General features: G+C 33.6%; 2 protein-coding genes and 1 long non-coding RNA gene across 3 annotated transcripts; 2 read left to right on the top strand and 1 right to left on the bottom strand.

Moving 5' to 3' along the window:
- The first annotated feature begins 106 nt into the window (after positions 1-106).
- galcb (galactosylceramidase b) lies at positions 107-6,130 on the top strand. Its single transcript, XM_051133504.1, has 17 exons — positions 107-298; positions 429-497; positions 605-668; positions 759-872; positions 957-1,096; positions 1,190-1,228; positions 2,656-2,786; positions 2,918-3,073; positions 3,183-3,307; positions 3,389-3,516; positions 3,809-3,898; positions 3,988-4,077; positions 4,217-4,361; positions 4,466-4,649; positions 5,228-5,391; positions 5,501-5,577; positions 5,727-6,130. The coding sequence occupies exons 1-17, from the start codon at positions 158-160 to the stop codon at positions 5,871-5,873; spliced, it is 2,004 nt and encodes a 667-aa protein (XP_050989461.1). The 5' UTR covers positions 107-157; the 3' UTR covers positions 5,874-6,130.
- Positions 6,131-6,762: 632 nt separating this feature from the next.
- Positions 6,763-15,194, top strand: ak7b (adenylate kinase 7b). Its single transcript, XM_051133503.1, has 18 exons — positions 6,763-7,302; positions 7,466-7,645; positions 7,743-7,851; positions 7,924-8,018; positions 8,107-8,217; positions 8,380-8,463; positions 8,544-8,632; positions 8,728-8,818; positions 8,893-8,970; positions 9,070-9,219; positions 9,326-9,454; positions 10,094-10,187; positions 10,261-10,389; positions 10,495-10,548; positions 10,996-11,193; positions 11,895-12,115; positions 12,854-13,012; positions 13,099-15,194. The coding sequence occupies exons 1-18, from the start codon at positions 7,213-7,215 to the stop codon at positions 13,132-13,134; spliced, it is 2,097 nt and encodes a 698-aa protein (XP_050989460.1). The 5' UTR covers positions 6,763-7,212; the 3' UTR covers positions 13,135-15,194.
- LOC127179788 (uncharacterized) lies at positions 8,995-13,682 on the bottom strand. Its single transcript, XR_007829556.1, has 4 exons — positions 13,553-13,682; positions 12,929-13,026; positions 9,305-9,371; positions 8,995-9,120 (listed from the first exon to the last, which is right to left on the bottom strand). It is a non-coding gene; the product is annotated as an uncharacterized LOC127179788 (long non-coding RNA).
- Positions 15,195-17,341: the final 2,147 nt, after the last annotated feature.

Raw genomic sequence — 17,341 nt, 5'->3', positions numbered from 1 at the left:
GCAGTCAAAATAAACCACGCCCCTGTATGTGACGCAGAGCCACTGTGACTGGAGACGCTTGCGGGGGGCGTGGTTATAGGCGTGATTCAGCTCACAGCACCGCCTATTGCGGAACATGCAAGTCAGCTGATAAGGTTGCAGGAACGCAGGAGTTAGAATGACCAAAAGAAATCATTGTGGTGTGTTTTTGAGTGTTTTTCTCTATATCATTGTTTGTTTAGGCGAAGATTACGATTTGGATGATAGACCTGGATTAGGACGATCGTTTGATGGTATTGGTGGTTTAAGCGGCGGTGGGGTGAGTCTTTTACTTTAGTGCGCTTCCTTTTTGCAGTTTCTGAAGTGCTTAGTGAGTGAAACTGTTAACAGAAAACCCTAACGTCTGCATAACAATAACAAACCAATGTGTTATAAACGTCTTTTTACAGGCGACCTCGCGTTTGCTCGTCAATTATGCTGAACCATATCGGAGTCAGATACTAGACTATCTATTCAAGGTGTGTTTGCTTAGGAATGTGATCAGACTACATGTTATGTTAGAAAAAAAAATCTATATTTACATTAAATACTACAGATTGTATACATGTCAATATGTGTCTAACAGCCTAAGTTTGGAGCCTCATTACAAATCCTGAAGGTTGAAATTGGAGGCGATGCTCAGACCACAGGTGCATAGAGAACTTTCACTTTTTAAATTTATGCGCAGTCATTGTGTGTTTGTATTATCTAAATAACCTATTTAATGTAATCATTTACAGATGGAACTGAGCCCTCACATATGCACTACGAAGATGATGAGAATTATTTTAGAGGATATGAATGGTGGCTTATGAGGGAAGCCAAGAAGAGGAATCCAAATATCACTCTCATAGGTGAAAAAATAGCATCAAACAGTGCAAACATGCATAATGCATTCAATTAGTGTTTTTCACAATTTATAATTTATTTTTTAACAGGTCTACCATGGGCTTTTCCAGGATGGGTTGGAAATGGTGAAAACTGGCCATATGATTTCCCTGATATCACTGTTTCCTATGTGGTGTCATGGATTCTAGGAGCCAAGCAATACCATGATTTGGATATTGATTATGTTGGGGTGAATGAATCTCATCTATTCCAATAAACTTTCAGTTTTTCTGTGGCCGTATTCCTCATTAAACTGAACTGATCTGTTTTGTTTTCTCCACAGATATGGAATGAAAGGAAGTTTGACAGTAAATACATAAAGGTAAGTACTGTCAGTCAATATATATATACAGAGAGAGAGAGAGAGAGAGAGAGAGAGAGACCCTGGACCATAAAACCAGTCATAAAGGTGCATTTTTTTAAAACTGCATCACCATACATCACCTGAAAGCTGAAAAATTAAAAAAAAATCTAAATCACCTTTAAAGTTGCCCAAATGAAGTTCTTCGCAATGCATATTACTAATCAAAAATTAAATTTTGATATTTTCTTACAGTAGGAAATTTACAAAATATCTTAATGGAACATGGTCTTAAAAGAAAAATCTATAATTTTGACGCATACAATGAATTGTTGGCTATTGCTACAAATATACCCATGCAACTTATTACTGGTTTTGTGGTTGAGGGTCATATATATATATATATATATATATATATATATATATATATATATATATATATATATATATATATATATATATATATACACACACACACACATATATATATATACACACACACACACATATATATATATATATATATATATATATTTACACACACACACACACTTTAGTTTTAATGTTCTCTTCTGCTCACTAAGACTGTTTTTATTTGATCTAAAATACAGCAAAAGCATTCATATAGTGAAATATTTTTACTATTTAAAATAACTGCTTTTTATTTGAATATATTTTAAAATGTAATTTATTCCTGTGATCAGAGCTAAATTTTCATCATCATTACTCCAGTCTTTACTGTCACATGATCCTTCAGAATCATTCTAATGTTTTTTTTTGTTTTTGTTTTTTTTTCTGCAGCAAATATTAGAATGATTTCTGAAGGATCATGTGACTGGAGTAATGATGCTAAAAATTCAGCTTTGAAATCACAAGATTAAATTACATTTTAAAATATATTCAGATAGAAATCCATTCTTTTAAATTGTTGTTTTTGCTGTACTTTGGATTAAATTATATATATATAAAAAAAAAAAAAAAGATTTAATTTGCGGGAAAAAAAAAATCACAGTTTTAACAAAAAGAATAGTGGGAAATGTTTCTTGAGCACCAAATCAGCATATTAGAATTATTTCTGAAGGATCATGTGACACTGAAAACTGTAATGATGCTGAAAATTCAGCTTTGAACAGGAATAAATTCATTTTTCAAATATTACAATAGAAAACATTTAAATTGAAATAATCTTTCACAGTATTACTGTTTGTACTCTGTATTTGATCAAATAAATGCAGCCTAGGTGAGCATAATTCTTCAAAGAACATTTAAAAATTGTACTGACCCTAAACAATGTGTGTTTTATTGTTACGGTGTTGTTTTCGCTTTTCCATTTGACTGTTACATCAGTTTATTACTGCATATACAGCACCTGAAACTTAAGTTTCAGTGAATGACCTTGTATAAAAAAAATGACTTTGTATAGTTTCTTTCTCTGCTATGTTTGCCAGCTTTTGCGGTATACACTGAATAAAAGTGGTCTGGAGAGAGTTAAAATCATTGCCAGTGATAACTTATGGGAGCCGATCACCTCTGTTGTAAATAATGACAAAGAGCTACAGGATGCTGTTGAAATCTTAGGGTATGATGATTTATTTCCTTATTAAACTGTACGTACCCTGTTTTTAAATATGAAATACACTAGCATGACATGTATATACGTTTAAAGAGTGGTAATGTGAGATCCTGATTTTTTAACTATTTAACTAACAGGGTTCATTATCCTGGCACCAACACTGTGCCTGCAGCCCTGAAGACTGGCAAGAAATTGTGGTCCTCTGAAGACTACAGTACCTTTAATGACAATGTTGGCGGAGGCTGCTGGGCCCGAATTCTTAACCAGAACTACGTCAACGGAAAAATGACAGCGTATGACAACTCTGAATCATGTAGCATTTCTCAATTTGCAATGCAAACTCTCATACGTTGAATTCACGCAGATAACATGATGAGACAAATGGTTTGTGTTCACGTTTAGGACCATATCTTGGAACCTTGTTGCTAGTTATTATGAGGAACTTCCCTTTGGAAGGGATGGACTAATGACTGCAAATGAGCCATGGAGTGGAAATTATGTTGCTGAGTCCCCTATTTGGATAACAGGTATATTATATCATCATGTAAAGTCATATAGATAATGTGTGATACGACTATCAAAGTATTTAATTTATAAAATTCTATAAGCTCACACTACTCAGTTTACGGAACCTGGCTGGACGTACCTGCAGACAGTGGGACACTTCGCACATGGTGGAAGCTATGTTGCACTGACTGATGGGAAAGGAAGTCTAACAATAATCACTGAAACTATGGTGAGACTTTTGAAATTGACGTTCTAAATGATTAGCATGACATTAGTTTTTTAATATGTTTTTAAGAATTCAGCATTTATTTGAAGTAGAAATCTTTTGCAATGTTATGTCTTTACTGTCTCTTTTAATCAATCTAATGTATGCTTGATGAATAAAAGCATTAAAAAAAAATCATACTGACCCCAAGCTTTTGAACGGTAGTGTACTGTACATATATTCTTCTAATGGTCTTTACTGTGTATGTAAACACGTTATTTAAACTATTATACACTGTTTTACTTTTCTGTTTTAGACCCATGATCACTCGGTGTGTATAAGACCTCCTCTGCTTCCCTATAACGTCACTGCCCAGAATGTAACATTCCATCTGAAAGGGACTTTTGTAAGTGTTTTTATGTGGTTTAAATGAGTTTATAATGGATAAAATGACTTGAACTTTACTTAAGTATATGGAATAACCTTTTTTAACAGGCCTCAGTCAGTGAGCTGCAGGTGTGGCATTCAAAGTTCGATTTCAAGACAAACAAGACAGTCCTTTTCCAAAATCTCAAGCCTATTAAAGTAAGTATATACATAAAATCAGGAAAGTGAAGGATTTTTTTGTATGATAAAACCTTGTTAATATAAGAAAGCATTTTGATAATGTTCAAACAAATGATAGGTTCAATAAATTTATTTTTCTGAACTGTGAATGCTGTAGGTAACTAAGGGGTCTTTCAGCATAGAGCTTGATGTTGATGAGATTTATACATTTACTACTGTAACAAACGGTCAGAGAGGGAGTTACCCGGATCCTCCACCTTCTGCTCCCTTTCCTAAATCATACAAAGATAATTTTGATGTCTGTAAGTAGCTTCATTTGTATTTTTTCCTTCATTTAATAGTTATTCTAATACTTTTCACATACTTTTGTGTGCAAATCTAACAACCTTGGCTTCCTGTCTCCCAGCTGGGACTCCATATTTCTCAGAAGCTCCAAACTTTGCAGATCAGACGGGGGTTTTTGAATATTTCACTAACCTAACGGATCCTGGCCCTCATGTTTCCACTCTGCGACAAGTGGTCACTCAGCGTCCGGTGACCTGGGTTGCAGATGCTGATCAGACAATAAGTGTTATTGGTGATTATAAATGGTAAGTGCAGCAGTGTTCAATATGGTGTGCATATGACTATTATATACACTGCCATTCAAAAGCTTGAGGTCAGTTAGAGTTTGTAAAATACTTTTGTTCAGCAAGGATACATTTGATTTATTGAAACACACAGTAAAGATGTTTATAATGTTAAACATTTTTTTATTTTAAATAAATGCTGCTCTTTTGAACTTTCTATTCATCAAAGAATCATGAAAATGTTATATGGTTTCAACAAAAGCATTAAGTAGCACTGTTTTTAATATTGATAATAAGGTATGTTCTAAAGCACAAAATCAGCATATTAGAATGATTTCTGAGGGATCATGTGACACTGAGGACTGGAGTAATGATGCTGAAAATTCAGCTTTGAAATCACAAGAATAAATGGCATTTTAAAATATATTAAAATTATTTTAAATTGTAATAATATTTCACAATATTACAAAAACTTCTGCATTTTTAACAAAGTTACTTGTTTTAAAAACAAAAGGTTGTACTGACCCAAAACTTTTGAAAGAAGTGTACATAAGAAATATATAATATTTTACATAATTTGATGTACTTACAATTGTCAGGCATGACTTGATGGTGTCATGTGATGTGTACATGGAAGCTGAGCACACCGGTGGAGTCTTCATTGCTGTCAGAGTGAACAAAGGTGGAGGTGTCGTCCGAAGCACCAGGGGAATCTTTTTCTGGGTGTATGCAGATGGCACCTACAAAATCACAAATGACCTCAGTAAGCATCTGAATAATAAAAGCCTTGTTTTTTTGCTTCTATTCTATTTTCCCTACTGCTATAAGTTTGACTAAGCCAGGTTATATTTACAAATCCTTTGATCGAACAGGTGGAATGACAGTTCTTGCTGAGGGCCAGTCTGGAACTAGAGCACGTGTATGGTACACACTCACCCTTACAGTCAAGGTTTGTTGAATTATATATAGGAATGTCCCTAAATATATTTATTGCTGAGCCTTCCCTCTATTTCAGGTTAATCCGTTGTGTCTTGAATCTCATTTTGCCACACTGTCAGATTTGTACTTGTGCTGATATGTCATTTATTCTGTTTTCAGGGAAACTATGCGTCAGCAGATCTCAACGGATATCCCCTGTGGAAGAATGCAGTGCTCTGGGAGCCACGAAATGGATGGGCGGCCATAGGCACAAGTTCTTTTGAACTTGCACAGTTTGATAATTTTGCAATAGAGGCCTTAGCATGATATTTTTTGGTTTTGACTTTGTTTTGACACTGTAAACAAGCAGACTGGAAACAAACATTTCAGGTTTGACTAATGTAATTATGAAGAGATTTAATGAGTTGTTAATTTAATTTTGCATTTACACCCAGGCTGCCTTAATACTAATAATTTAAACCACTTGTGTGATTTCTGAATATTGACAGTGTGAGTTTTTTATGTTGTTAATTTAATTTCAATGTATATTTTTGCACATTAATTAAAAAAAAAAAAACATCTTGCATTGAGTGTCATTTAAAGTAGGGTGAGCTGTACGGAATTGTGACACTTTTTGGTATATTCATGACGGAGCACTGATATAAGCTTTATACTTCTAGCTTTGTTATGATTATCATACCTCAACCTTCCTAAATATAAATGTATAGCCTGATAGCACACATACATCACAAAGACGTCTATTTGACATCTGCAAGATGTATTTTTTTTATTGTTTGCTCATCTGCAATGTCTATAGGACATTTGGTAACATTTTCCAATATGGTGTCACTAATGTGCATTCATTTATGATTAACTAATGCACAGATAATCATGAGTTAATAACTCATGAAGAACTAAACCGTTTATTAATCAGCAACAAATGAACATTCTATATGAGTCATAGATTAAGTAATCAATTACCTGAGATTTCTTATCAGATGTTAAAAAGATGTATAGAAAATATCTTTATGATGTTTACGATTTAAAATGTACACAGCAGATGCTTTCCAGATGAAGCTATCTTTAACAGACAACAGGTGTGCTAGGCCTATCTGGGTAGTGAAACTATATTTGTAATTTTTATGTTATAATGATTTAAATAATATTTCGCAAGACAGTGGGGCAGTACGTTTACAATTGTTTTGTGTACAAAACATCAATCCTACAGCAATTTCCCTGTGAAATTGATAATGACCACAACATGATCAATCACACACGACCATCTGCCATCAGGAAAGTTTATAATGTCATGTCTGTGGAGCGGCACAGCAACATTTAGGCTATTGAGAAATATTAAAGGCTCTACCTGTTGTTTTACATGATTTATGTTAGCTAATGATAGTATGATAACTTTATAATCTGAGTTAGCTAGAATCTACTTGAAAAAGACCGTCATACAGTGCAAATATACTTTGTCATCCAAACACCACCTTAAAAGGTTCTTGAAGATGATTTTAATTATTTACAGAGGTTTATGTTGTAAACGCTTCCACAACAAGCCGAGCTGAGTTTAGTTTCACAGGAGCACGATGTGTTTTTATATTTAGCAATATGTGGACGGCGCGAACGCATCTGTTTCCTAGCAACAGAACAACAACAACACAGTATGGCGGACAAGACTGAGGAGAGACCGCGAAACTCCAAACGTGTTTTTATTAACAATGTTGATGAATACACATCGAAAAATATTGCAAGGGTAAAATATTTTATTACTCTGTAATATATAATTGCGCCTGCAGCATTATAAATGCATTCTTCTTACATGTTCCGTGTAGTTTACGATGGAATAGCAAAACACGGGTTGAAGTTAAATGAAACGACTTGCAGGAATTCGTTCACCCTTGTTTTCCTGTCTTTAGTTTTTAGACTCATGTGTGGTTGGTGCATCTCTTGTGGACCCCGGAGAGGCTGATGTGGAAGAAGATGATGACACGCTGCATGATGAGCAAGCAAAACTCAAAGGTGCAACCTTCCAGATTGTGGGAACAGTTTCCAGCCAAATGGAGGAGAAGTGCACTTTCATTGCTGAAGAGTACAGCGTAAATAAATCACAACTACAGCATTATGCAGAAGATATGCATTTTATAAGTTGTTGCCAGTTGTATTTTTTCATCGCATCCCTTTTCCTCCCACCAGAACTTGAAGCGTGAAGACCTTCTTTATCATCTGATGAAATGTGATGTGATCATTTATGACATTACTCAGCATGCTGATCAGATAGATGAAGCACAGTGGGCTGTCTCAGGTATCATATTTCTTTCTTGCTATAAACCTATTTTGCTGAGCAGATGCTAGTTAAATTTTCATCCAATCACAGCTATTCATGAGGAAATCGACCAGTTTTCTGGCCCCAAGATGTTTATCCTGGTGTCAACAGTCATGACGTGGGCTATGACTAAACCAGCTGATAAAGTAGGAATAATTAAAGTTATCAATTGAGGACACTCTTGATCAGCATGTAAACAAGGTCGTATTAATGAATATTTGAACTCCATTATAGGATGATCCAGAGATTCCTTTTACAGAAGAACACTACAGAAGAAGAAAAGCACACCCCAACTTTCATGATCATATCGGTTTGGAGAAGCTTGTGGTCAAGTTAGGCAAAACTGTAAGCAAGAACTTTTGCAGGATAAAATCTTTGCAATTTGGTTGAAAATTACTGCAATTTTAAACAGCCGTAAACACTGTTTATAGTTACTAATAACATTTGAAACACTTCAAGTAGGCAGTAAAAGTGTGAAGTTCATATATATTCATGAATGATTTTCAGAAAAGCTCCCAGTTGTCTACATATGTTGTTGCTTCAGGGCTACCGTATGGAATGGGAGAACACATCTTTCATTTGTTTTTTAAGGTAAATCATATGCACATGTTTTAAAAAGCATCACACTTGTGTTGAAGCTAAATAGTGTTATGATTTGTTGTTCTGTGTAGATGTCATGGTTGGGCGAAGTCTCCCAGGTGCCCATCTTTGGAGATGGCTCCAATATTATCCCCACTATTCACATCAATGATCTGGCAGGGTAAATAACAAATATTGTCCAGCTTTTTAATGATTTTTATCATCCATGCAAAAATTTAATTCCTGGGCATTTACCACTGATTTGTATCCTTTAAGGATCATTCAAAATGTCATTGACCACAAGCCGAAGTCACAATACTTTGTTGCGGTTGATGATTCCAAAAACACAGTGGAGGATATCATAAAGGTGAGGTTGTACACATTCAGTGTTTTTGTTTAAAAAATGGATGATTCTCATGTAAAACAATATTCTTTCTCAAGGCAATAACACTTGTTCTTGGACCAGGAAAAACTCAGAATGTTTCAAAAGAGGAGATTTATCTCATACAGGAGCTGACGGTATGAATCAATGTCAGTATTGTTCTGACATACTACAGTAAACATTACCAGTACTGTACAGTTTTGGTTTTGTATTGACTTTTTTCCCACTTTCTGCAGCAAACAGATATTGATTCTTTGCTTGTCAACCTTCGTATTGACGCAACGTATCTGAAAGAGAATTTTAACATTCAGTGGGTGTCAGAAACTGGCATGGTTGAAAACATTGAGCAGATTACTGAAGAATACAAGCAGACTAGAGGATTGTTGGTACGCTGAAGTACTCTAGCACTGTTGATACTTCCTCTATGTTAAAGATCAGTGTTGAGCTCTTTGACTTCATCTAAAGTTTTACCTCTGTTTATATGTGTCCCAGCCCCTTCGTATCTGCATCCTGGGACCACCTGCTGTTGGGAAGAGCACTATAGCGGAGAGAATATGCAAGCATTACAAACTTCATCACATTAAGCTTAAGGAGACAATCACTGAAACAATAGAAATCCTGGTTAGTGTTGTACAACAACCAGAATTTATTCAGAACCATCAAAGCATGTTCATATAATTCAGATATTATTAAAAAAATATATAATTTACCCAAAAATGCAAATTCTGTCATTTACTCACCTTCAAGTTGTTCCAAACCTGTATGAGTTTGTGTTAAATTTAGAGTAGTCAACATTTGAAGTGGATCCAAAAATTCATCAAAGTTGTCCTAAGAAAAGAACGGGTATTGTTTTGGTTTTAGGACAACTTTGATGAAAGGTTTTGATCCACTTCAAATGTTGACTAGTATATAGCGAAGAAGATATTTTTGAAGACTATTAGAACCCAAAATTGACTTACAGCAGGGAAAAAATAACATGAAAGTCAATGGCTACCATCAACTGTTTGGTTACCAACGTTCTTTCAGGTATCTTCTTTTGTGTTCAACAAAAGAAAGACATTCATACAGGTCTGAAGCAACAAGAGGGTGACTAACTGATGACTAAAATGTCATTTTTGAAGAACGAGCCTTTTCAAAAAGCTAAATAAAATAATATTAAAGTAAATAGATCCCTCTAGTGATATCTTTTCTTGTTTTCATACATTGAAAAAAATTATACATTTGAAATATTTTATACTAATGCTTAACTGAATCAATCAGGAGTCGTGTGTTCTTATGGAGGACGCGGAAAACGATCAGAGTGAAGCTCAGGAGTTTCTCGACACTCTGAAGGAAAACATGAATCAGAATGGAGGTTGTATATTTGTATTTTTTAGGTGATATATATTGAAATGCTATGTATTAAGATTTTTGTTGTTGTTGTTTAGGACGGCTAGATGACCAATATGTGATTCGTATAATGAGGGACAAACTCAGGACTAAACCCTGTATGAACCAGGGCTTTGTTTTGGACGGTTTTCCGAAAACATACGAGCAGGCGAAGGAGTTATTTACTGGTGAGACATATGCCTTTTTAGGTGATATATCAACTAATTAAATCATGATTTGATTAATAATACATGAGTTTTGATTTGCTGCATGATTATTTACATTTTCAACAGGTGATGAAGAGCCTGAGGACTTGCAATCTAAACATGAGAAAAAGATCATCCCAGGTCTGCAGTTAATTAATATAAAGTATAATGCAGATTAGAAATGCCTGCTTTCTTCTTTATAATTATTAGCCTTAAGATTTGAGTCTTGCATGACTGATTTGAATCTTACAAAATTAATTTAGCTACATAAATGTTTAAAAGTTTGAAAAGAATCTCTCATGTTCACCAAAGCTGAATTTATTTGATCAAAAATACAGTAAAAACATCAATATTGTGAAATATTATTAAAATTTATAATATCATTTGGTTAAGTTAAAGTGTACTTGCTAAATAAAAACTGTGCCATTTAACTTAATTTAGCTTAGCTCAGTTTACATAGTGTGAATATTTTTAGTGAAATATTGTATTTGTAGACAGATGAAGATAGAATATTACACCCACAATTCATTTAAAAGATATACTGTAACAGGAGCTATTAAACATTGCTATCATTTGTCTTCTCATCAGAGTTTGTGTTCTTTGTCGACGCCACTGATGATTTCCTGAAAAACCGTGTTCTGAATCTACCGGAGACAGTTGTGGAAGGAACTTCCTACACCCCTGAACAGTTCCTTCGCCGCTTGGCCAATTTCAGAGAGAGAAACGTAGAGGACGAGACGTTGCTGAACTACTTTGAGGATCTGGAGATTCATCCTGAGCACTTAGGTAATATTTAACGAGTGAACCAAATCATACTTTAATGAAGTGCAGTAATACTACATCTGTTGATATAAGACAAGCATACAGGTAAGCATTAAAGGGATAGTTCACCCAAAAATGAGAATTCTGTCATTAATTAGTCACCCTCATGTTGTTCCAAACCCATAAGACCTTTAAATTAAGATATTTTTAATGAAATGTGAGAGCTTTCTGATCTGGAGACGTGGAAGAGAAGAATTGTTGAATAAGTGCACAAAAAATTCTTGTAGCTTCATAAAATTATATCACATCACATGGTCAGAAAGCTCAAATATCAAAAATATCTAAATTTGTGTTCTGAAGATGAACAAAGGTCTTACAGGTTTGGAACGACATGAGGGTGAGTAAACAGTCCAAACCTCAGTTCAAAACAAATATGTTGGTGGTTTTGATGTGAGAGAACAACAGGACTTTTTTACTAGAGTTTAAGCATTATTATGGATTATGGACAGAAGTGAAAGGTAAAAGCTAAAATGTCTTAATGATGGATTAGTTTCTTACAAAAACACAGCTTTTCACTTCACATGACATTAATTGATGGACTGGAGTCAAGTGGATTACTTGTGGATTGTTGTGATGTTTTTATCAGCTGTTTGGGCTCTTGTTCTGACAGCACCCAGGGTCCAAATACATTTCAGACCCCTGTATGTCTATTTTCCTTATTTCAGAGATTACAAGCAATGATGACAATGAATACCTGCTGATATTAGAGAAGATTTGCAAAAAGGTGGGCAAACCGAAGAACTACGGGACAATCTTAGAGGAGGTGGAGGAAAAAGAGCGGCAGCAAGCTGAACAGCAGCTAAAAAAACAGGCGGCAGAGAGGGCCGAGGCAGAACGGCAGGAGAAAGAAGAGGCCCAACACAGAGATCAGTGCTGGGGGGAGTGGGTAAGCACCTGCTTTCAGTCTTCTACTACAGTGGAATCAGTGCATTTTTTGTTTTTATAAACTATATACACCACCAGTGAAAAGTTTTTGAACAGTAAGATTTGTAACATTTTTTAAAAAGTGTCTTCTGCTCACCTGCATTTATTTGATCCAAAATACAGCAGAAGCAGTAATATTGTGAAATATTTTTACTATTTATAATAACTGCTTTCTATTTTAATACATTTTAAAATGTAATTTATTCCTGTGATGCAAAGCTAAATTTTCAGCATCATTACTCCAGTTTTCAGCATCACACAATCCTTCAGAAATCATTCTAATATGTTGATTTGCTGTTTAAGAAATTTAAATTGATCAAAAGTGATGATAAAGACATTTATATGGTTACAAAACATTTCTGTTTCAGATAAATGCTGTTCTTCTAAACTTTCTATTCATCAAACCTGAAAAAAAATCTACTCAGCTGCTAAAAATTCAGCTTTGAAATCACAGGAATAAATGACATTTTAAAATATATTCAAATAGAAAACAGTTATTTTAAATAGTAAAAATATTTCAAATGTTTAGTTTTTTGCTGTACTTTGGATCAAATACATGCAAGCCTGGTGAGCAGAAGACACTTCTGAAAAACATTAAAAATCTTACTGTTCAAAATCTTTTGACTGGCAGTGTATATTTAAAAAAAGGATGCTAATCTCTGCTTGTCTATAAGATGTCAGGGTATTTGTGTGTTTTAAGAATCAGCATCTTGAGGAGGTGAGAAGACAAGAACATGACCTGTTGGAATCTCAGTCAGAAACTTTAAGGAACTACCTTATGAGGGATGTGATGCCCACTCTCACCCAAGGGCTCATCGAATGCTGTAGAATACGTCCTGACGACCCCATAGACTTCCTGGTAGGTTGGTCCTCCTAATAACAATCACAATTTATTAGATTATTTCAAGTTCAAATTCTAAAATTGTCACTCTTTGTATCTTTCAGGCTGAGTACCTTCTCAAAAATAATCCTGAAGCGTAATAAACCGTGGACATTATTCGCCCTGGGGTTTCAGCAGCAAGTACAACTTCTGTTGATTTTTGTTCTAGAGACGTTTATTTCAGTCTTAGTGTTCATTTAAAATCTAAATCTTGAAGACGGTCAATGATTATAAATAATAATTACACTATAATGCTACAATGAATAAATACTATGCAAATCAAATAGGAAAAAACAATTTCTTTCACTGTTTTATGGATTTAAAATGCAAAAAACATAATAAAAGGTTGATAGAATAAAGATGTTAATTAGAAGTTCATTCGTCCATCATGTTATGATTAGTCTGATTTGTCCTCTGCTTTTAAAGGATAAATGTTACAAATGGCAAATAATTAACAGACCCTTTTAGCTAGCACATAATTCATTTCATTAGTAAAATAAGGAAAATACTGCACCTTACCTTTTTATATAATAAATTAACATAGTCCTTAGCGCTAGTTTCCCGATTATCAAATAGAATAATACTAATACAACGATACAGTGGAGAAGAGCCAAAAGTATGCGTTCAGTTCAGTACAGTTCAGCTTACAGCAGGCAATAACAGTACTCCAACACATGAGGTATAATAGGCTAAATGGCAGCAGAAGGTGGCAATAAACAATAAACCAGGTAGGAATTTACAAGTCAAGTGCAACCGTAATATATAACCAGCTGCTAAGGACGAGATTGTGTATGACAAAGCACAGGTGCGTGAGGTTAGACAGAAATATTGGCTGTCTGTAATATGGATAGGCCCTGAGAACTGTTTATAAATCTTTTGATGAGCACTTTTGATGCAGAACAAACTTTTTTAAATATCAGCCCTTTGGGGCTTAAAAGCCTGTTCACACCAAGGACGATAACTATAAAGATAACGATAAAGATATAGTTCTAAAAATCGTCCACACCACGGCTATAACGATAAAGGCTCAGAGAAACTATGTCGTTAGAATCACTTTTAGAACGTTTTTTTCCAGCTGATAAATGATAAAAACATGGACAGCCAATCAGAATCAATCCTGCTGTTATGAAAATTTAAAGCGGCAGACAAGCATGTGCTTAAAGGAGAAGTCCACTTCCAAAAAGATTCACATATAATGTACTCACCCCATTGTCATCCAAGATGTTCATGTCTTTCTTTCTTCAGTTGTAAAGAAATTGTTTTTTTGAGGAAAACATTTCAGCATTTTTCTCCATATAATGGACTGATATGGTGCCCCAAATTTGAACTTCCAAAATGCAGTTTAAATGCGTCTTCAAACGATCCCAAATGCGGCTGTAAACGATCCCAGCCAAGGAAGAAGGGTCTTATCTAGCGAAACGATCGGTTAACATCTTGGATGACAAGGGGATGAGTACATTATATGTGAATCTTTGTTTCGGAAGTGGACTTCTCCTTTAAAATAAACAGACGATATCGTCTGCTGGTGTGGACGCTAAGATAGTTATCTTTATAGTTATCATTCTTGGTGTGAACGGGCCTTAAGAATGTCAATCTGAAATTCAGCTATGCAAATATTCAAAGGCAAACATCAGTGATCGTGCATAAAGATAATTTTAACAACCTTCTCTGTACATATGCTGTAGAAGATAACGTATGAGATTGTTTATGGCATGTTTTAAGACCAAAATGAATTGTATAGTATTTTTATTGAGTATTTTATTGTACACTGGCTTAGTTTACTTTAAAATGTTTACTTAAAAGTCAATAAAATATATATACTTTATTATATAGTCTACAGTACCATTAAAAAGTTGTGAGTCTGTGACATTTTTTTGGAAAAATTCTTATGATCACCAAGGCTGCATTTATTTTATTAAAAAATACAGTAAAACAACATTATTATTGTGAAATATTATATAAATGTAAAATAGACGTTTTCTATTTTAGTATATTTTAACAAGTGATTTATTTCTGTATGAAGGCCAACATTTTCAGCAGCCAGTCTTCAGTGTCACAATGGTCTTCACAAATCCTAATATGCTGATTTGATATACAAGTAACATTTATCATTATTGTTTTTATATAATTATAATGATTATTATTGATTTGCTGACTGACTGACTGATTTATTGGTTGACTGATTGATTGCAAACCATCAAGTTATTTTCTTCAGGATTCTTTAGTAAAGAGAAAGTTCAAAAGAACACAATTTGTTTTTATTTTGTTCTTTTTTTTTTTTTTTTTTTTTTTTTTTTTGCAACAATGTAAAAATCTCTGAGTTGAATGCATCTTTGTTGTATAATAATAATTATTATTTTATTTTATTTTATAAACCATGTTTTTTTTTTTCAGGATTATTTGGTAAGTACAATTTTTTTTTTTTTTTTGCAAGCAGTGTAAAAATCTTTACTGTACTTTTGATGAGTTTAATGCATCTTTGCTGAACAATAATCATAATAATATATATTTTATTTTATTTTAGAAACCATCAAGCATCTTCTTCAGGAATAATAATTATTTTATTTTATTTTATAAACCAAGCATTTTCTAAAGGATTCTTTGGTGAATAGAAAGTTCAGAAGAACACAGTTTATTTTATTTTATGTATTTATATATGTTTTGTAACAATGTAAAAATCTTTACTGCCACTTTTGATGAGTTTAATGCATCTTTGCTGATTATTAATCATAATTATTTTTATTATTATTTTATTTCAGTATTTTATTTATTCATTTAGTTCAAGCATTTAGGAGTAATAATAATAATAATTATTATTATTATTATCAGAAAGCATCATGTACATTCTTCAGGATTGTTCAAAAGAAACAGTTTATTTAATTAGATTTTGTTTTTTAAAAACAAAAATCTTTACTGACACATTTGATGAGTTTAATGCATCTTTGTTGAATAACAACAATAATAATGATAATATTTTTATTATTTGAATTAATTAATTGTTAATTAAATAATAATAATAATAATTTCTATTATTTATTTGCTTACTTTAGAAAGCATCCTGAATTTTCTTCAGGATTCTCTGGTGAATAGAAAGTTCAAATGAACACCTTTTTTGTAACAATGTAAAAATCTTTACTGTCACTTTTGATGAATTTCAGAATAAAAATATTAATTTCTTTAATCAATCAATCAATCAATCTCACTGACCCCAAACGTTTGGTAGTGTTTGGTACTGTTTAAAGCTACAATTTCTCCAACACCTTCAATTCTTTCAGTCAGGTTACTTTACAAGTTTATACCACTAGATGGCACTCCTACCCAAGCTATGCATGGTATTTCTTTTAAGATTTCCCACCAAGACCACCGAGATTGAAACAACCCAACTGACCACATACTGTGCAAACATTTATGTATGTTAAACAGCCTGAGATTATACTATTACTAAAAACTTTTATAAACATCAACATGGATATTTGCACCTTTTGGATCAACAAAGCATGCTTTGATTGGAAGTATAATTTCTGTTGTTCAGTTTTCTAGGATATTTATTTCAGTCCTAATTGTAATTCAGAACCTAAATGTCAAATATACAGTCCATGATTATGAATAACAATTATACAGTAATGCTACAATAAATAAATACAACGCATATCAAACAGAAAAATGTGTTTACCTACCTATCCATTAAAAAAAAGTTAAATGATTGTTTTTTTGTGTGTGATCAACTATATTTTCACCTTTGGATCAATAAAGCACACCTATTATTAGTATCAGAAGCTAAATGTGTCAAATGTAAGTCCAGAAGTCTGTAGAGTTATGTTTACTCATGTCACTACATTCCAGGCCTGAGTATCTCCGGCTGCAAACAGTCAAAGCAAAACCCCGTCTGCATTTGGAGGGGGGAAAGTGTTTTGTTGCTTAGGAACAGTTTTGTCTGTGTCGCAGTGGGGGTCTCCTTGTGAATATCATTATGTTCCCTTCAATCGACAAAAATGACACATTTTTCTTGTCTGCCAATATTTATCATTGGCTGCACTCACTTGCAGGGCCTGAAAATGTCTTTTTATTGATTACAGGGCAGAATCAGGGATTATGACAAACTTTGTATCAACATAATATTCTAGATATCTACAAAGAAAGATCTTTTCATGTTGTTAAACTACGAGAACATAAACAAAAGTAAAATATATATACACAATACACCCTGTTTTTGCCCATAAAAGCCTGGCAGGTCAACAAAGTCGTTTTTTCTACTACTTTAACTACAGTAACGGAAACTGAAGGTGTGAAAGAAAGAGAGATTGGTCC

The sequence above is a fragment of the Labeo rohita genome, chromosome 17 (genome assembly GCF_022985175.1).
Source record: "Labeo rohita strain BAU-BD-2019 chromosome 17, IGBB_LRoh.1.0, whole genome shotgun sequence".
NCBI lineage: Eukaryota > Metazoa > Chordata > Actinopteri > Cypriniformes > Cyprinidae > Labeo > Labeo rohita.
Note: the sequence above shows the minus strand (reverse complement) of the source record. Positions and strands in the feature narration are given on the sequence as shown.

What these genes read in the sequence shown, in the direction of transcription:
- galcb (XM_051133504.1), top strand. Translation starts at nt 158, where the DNA reads ATGACCAAAAGAAATCATTGTGGTGTGTTTTTGAGTGTTTTTCTCTAT. An exon ending in TGGATATTGATTATGTTGGG is followed by an intron (nt 1,097 to 1,189) that starts GTGAATGAATCT and finishes TTTTCTCCACAG; the next exon opens with ATATGGAATGAAAGGAAGTT. An exon ending in CACTCACCCTTACAGTCAAG is followed by an intron (nt 5,578 to 5,726) that starts GTTTGTTGAATT and finishes TTCTGTTTTCAG; the next exon opens with GGAAACTATGCGTCAGCAGA.
- ak7b (XM_051133503.1), top strand. Translation starts at nt 7,213, where the DNA reads ATGGCGGACAAGACTGAGGAGAGACCGCGAAACTCCAAACGTGTTTTT. An exon ending in AGCAGACTAGAGGATTGTTG is followed by an intron (nt 9,220 to 9,325) that starts GTACGCTGAAGT and finishes TATGTGTCCCAG; the next exon opens with CCCCTTCGTATCTGCATCCT. An exon ending in ACGACCCCATAGACTTCCTG is followed by an intron (nt 13,013 to 13,098) that starts GTAGGTTGGTCC and finishes TGTATCTTTCAG; the next exon opens with GCTGAGTACCTTCTCAAAAA.